This window comes from Triticum urartu, chromosome 2A, assembly GCF_056163025.1.
Source record: "Triticum urartu cultivar PI428250 chromosome 2A, HENAU_Tu73, whole genome shotgun sequence".
Taxonomy (NCBI): domain Eukaryota; kingdom Viridiplantae; phylum Streptophyta; class Magnoliopsida; order Poales; family Poaceae; genus Triticum; species Triticum urartu.
This window is the reverse complement of record NC_141874.1, coordinates 38,058,327-38,062,282: the sequence shown is the minus strand read 5'-3', so window position 1 is coordinate 38,062,282 and position 3,956 is coordinate 38,058,327. Positions and strand designations below refer to the sequence as shown.

General features: G+C 47.0%; 1 protein-coding gene across 1 annotated transcript; it reads left to right on the top strand.

The window, feature by feature from the left end:
- The first annotated feature begins 1,282 nt into the window (after window positions 1–1,282).
- Window positions 1,283–3,378, top strand: LOC125530993 (cystathionine gamma-synthase 1, chloroplastic-like). The gene is made up of 5 exons (XM_087539489.1): window positions 1,283–1,999; window positions 2,088–2,291; window positions 2,377–2,463; window positions 2,588–2,910; window positions 3,033–3,378. Exons 1-5 carry the CDS (start codon window positions 1,358–1,360, stop codon window positions 3,154–3,156), a joined length of 1,380 nt encoding a protein of 459 aa, XP_087395615.1. The 5' UTR covers window positions 1,283–1,357; the 3' UTR covers window positions 3,157–3,378.
- The last annotated feature ends 578 nt before the right edge of the window (window positions 3,379–3,956 follow it).

Below are 3,956 nucleotides of genomic sequence, written 5' to 3'. Positions count from 1 at the left end.
TTTTGTTGTTTTGTGTGAACACCGAGGCCATCGCCGGCGAGGGTGAGAAGAAGGATAAGCGGCAACACAAATATGATGCCTCGCAAAAATAAAGGAGATGGACCTATTGTGGTCTTGAGTGATGGTTGTTGAGTTAAGAGCATGTGTTATGTTTTCTCTCCCATTGCAACGCACGGGCTCTTTTGCTAGTAAAGGTAAACTTACATAAATATCTCATGGTATATTGCTTTAGGCCATGATAAGTACCAATGTGATGCTACAACACGGTGGAGGTGGGTGACGACACAGTGCCGATTGAGCTTGTGGGAGGGGGGTGGGGGTGAGAGGCCAAAGATGGCGATCATATTGATTGATTCATGGGTGTTGTTGAATAATATCCAAGGTCGAACAAGCCTTGAAGAAGTGAAGCTAATCGAGATAGTGGTTACTTACCCGTTCGTGAAGAGCCATGGCTGGGCACAGTCGTCAAAGTTTTTTGGAACGAGCAATGATAGCTCAAACTTCTGGCTTGCTTTTCGAGAAATTGTGTAGAGTTCCAAGGTCATTAATGGACATAGGAAAGATCCATTATTTCCTGTTGATTTTTCATTCTTTTCTTATAAGACTTTGTCAAAACTGTTCGTGGTTTCTCTCGTGGAAATCGACAGGAGCGCCTTTTAATTTGCTCTACAAGAAAATAATATTGTGTGCACGGTTACCTTGCACGAATACCAGTTGAGTCTGAATGCCTAGTTTTTCATTTCATCCGACCCATTCTATGGCAAAACACGGACAGATATTGAACCGCCTTCAAAACCGTTTCAACACCAGTGGTTGCATGCCTAGGTTTCCGTTTGATGCTACCAGACTGGTTTTGTTTGTTCCCTCAAATCTAGCGAGGTATCCGCCAAACCCAAATTTGTTTAATGAGGTCTTCTCCAGCGCGTAGCATCGATCACAGCACGGCTTTGTCGATGTAAACACGCAGGTTTGACGTATGACTTCGCTTAGATTCGTCGTGGCCCAGGTCAGTATTTCTTAATCCCACTGGCACGCTGCAGTTAAGTAATCGCATGCCTTATTTAGTAGATTAATCATGCATCCACTGGTACAGCTTAATTACCACGCGGCTTAATTACACGCTTGCGAGAGTGGGCATGGATGCCACATGTGGCATGTGCTAGTGGGACGATATTATATGTTGGCAGACACGTAGATATGGATGGACGCGCACAGAGCCAGACTGATCGATCGGCAGTATAAATTACCACCATCGTATACACAGATAGCAAGAACACAAACGAGCAGCTGCTAGCTCTGGCTAATCTCTTCGATTCCACCTGTTTTCACTCCTCTCCCTCGACCCCACAAATTACTAATGGCGCGGTCGTCTTCTCCTCTCGTCAACAAGGCTTCGCCCACCGAGCAGCGCCGCCTGCTCCGTGCTCGTCGTTCTTCAAAGCGCGTCACCGCTTTGAGCCCGGAAGCGCTCCTTGATGCCACCCTCCCAGTGTTGCAGCAGGATGACGCCGGTGTCGTCGCTGCCGCCACGGCTCCGAAGCGAGATGCTACTGTCTCAGACGAGACGCTGGCGGTTCACGCCGGGGAGAAGATGGGGAAGAACGGCGCCATGGACACAGACTCGATCGCGACACCTATCGTGAGCGGCACGACACACTGGTTCAAGAGCTCGGACGACCTCATCGCGTTCAGGGAAGGCCGGCGCCACAGCTTCGAGTACGGCCGCTATGGCAACCCCACTGTGAAGGTCCTGGAGGACAAGATCAGCGCGCTGGAGAGGGCCGAGTCGACGCTTGTCACGTCCTCAGGCATGAACGCCATCGTCGCCACACTGCTCGCCCTCGTACCGCCCGGCGCCGGCCACGTGGTGACCACGACCGAGTGCTACAGCGAGGCACGCACCTTCATCCGCGACAAGCTCTCCAAGATGGGCATCAAGGTGACATTCGTCGAGCTGAACGACATGGAGACACTCAAGGCCGTTCTTGACCAGAGCGACGTACGTTAATTTAGCAACTTGTAATTTGCTCAATTTATCAACAAGTTATGTCGGCTGTTTCTGATCGAGATGATTGGCTTTGATGCAGGTGACACTCTTCTATACCGACTGTCCGACGAACCCCCATCTCAAGTGCATCGACATTAAGCTCGTCGCCGATCTGTGCCACCGGAGAGGGGCTCTGGTGTGCATTGACAGCACACTCGCCTCGCCCATCAACCAGAAGCCACTCACCCTCGGGGCTGACATCGTCGTGCACTCCGCCACAAAGTACATCGCAGGACATCATGACGTGAGTAAACATCTTTGCTCTCAGATAATTGCACCACCATTTTGCTACTTTATTTCCAAGATCTCATCGTGCCATTTCATTTCAGGTCATCGCAGGATGCATCAGTGGCTCTGAGGCGCTCATCTCCAGAATACGCGCGTGGCATCACGACCTTGGTGGCGCCATTAGTCCGGTATGTAGTATCTATCATGTAGTACTACATGTTAATTAACACTCATTATTATTCAAGGAAAACTAGATGTTAACATTTGAGTTAATTGAAACTAACCACTTACACTGCAACCTAATTACTACAGGACGCAGCCTACATGATCATACGTGGCCTCAAGACAATGGCACTACGCGTGGAGACACAAAACCAAACTTCATTGCGCATGGCGCGCCTGCTCGAGAACCATCCCAAGATCGAGCGAGTGTACTACCCTGGGCTCCTAAGCAGCCCGTGGCACGACATTGCCAATAGCCAGATGACTGGTTTCGGTGGAGTCATCAGCTTCGAGGTAGCCTCGGACCTGCATGGCGTCATGAGGTTTGTCGATGCCCTGGAGATACCCTTCATCGCGACGTCCCTCGGCGGGTGCGAGAGCCTCGTGCAGCAGCCGGCAGTCATGTCCTTCTGGTACGTCACTTTTTTGGATCAATTTACATTTGCAACTTAATACAAACTTACAAGAAGATGCATGCAACATGTATGGTGGAATTTTTTTTGACTTATATTGCATGAATTTTTGTTTTCATCAGGGGTCAGAGTGATGACGAAAAGGCCAATAATGGGATCAAGGACAACTTGGTGCGGTTCAGCTTCGGGATTGAGAAGTTTGAGGATCTTAGGGATGACATTATCCAAGCCCTGGAGAAGATTTAGGACACTTCCTGAGCAGCAATAGTGTAACAAGGATTTTGACCAAATTAGCGACGTAGAAACCCTTTTGTACATCTGATAGGTAGTCAATTTGCGCTAAACTTCAACGGAGATGTAATTGGTAGGATTCTTTTATTTCTTGAAGGAAGAAGCTCAAATTTGCTTCAGGACCAGAACCATATGTACCTGGAAGGAGATGAAATATAGAAGACACGTTACATTCTATATCACTAGTACAGTCATGGCATAACTAACATACGAGTCAAAAACCTAGTTCCCCACAGTTTTCCTAACTGCTTGTGCATATTGGTCAGTTAGCTCAAGTCAGCACAAGACGATAGAAAAACCATCAGTGAAGAGGACCATCACAGGAAGATCACCGAAGAGGCCCATCAAAGGATGTTCTACATATATAAGCCACCCGCGGGTGGTGATGTGTTTATCATAGATGATTTTACATATTTTCATAGGGATACATGCTACACTACTGTAAATTAAAAAATCATGCCTAGGCCTATAATTGTTTCACTAACAGATATGTACCTGCTTTGGTATTGGATTAAGCCTAGTCATAAGGATAGAGCTCTGAGGTGGATTTCTTTTCTTCCTCCTTAGTTGGATCATCTTTATTTGCGTATAGCCTTTCGTTTGTAATCTTGTAATATATTTTTCTTAATAAAGGGAGAAGGTGTATGGGGCTTTTCCCTTACGGTATATATAGTAAAAAAATACCTCTAGTTAATTAGTCAAAAACTTGTCGGTTTGAAATAATGTGGCTTTTCAAACGAGTAAAATGAAAAATA

Bases quoted from the DNA above. Each gene is read 5' to 3' on its own strand.
- LOC125530993 (XM_087539489.1), top strand. From the start codon at position 1,358: ATGGCGCGGTCGTCTTCTCCTCTCGTCAACAAGGCTTCGCCCACCGAG. The intron at 2,292-2,376 runs GTGAGTAAACAT...ATTTCATTTCAG, and splicing joins ACATCGCAGGACATCATGAC to GTCATCGCAGGATGCATCAG. The intron at 2,911-3,032 runs GTACGTCACTTT...TGTTTTCATCAG, and splicing joins CCGGCAGTCATGTCCTTCTG to GGGTCAGAGTGATGACGAAA.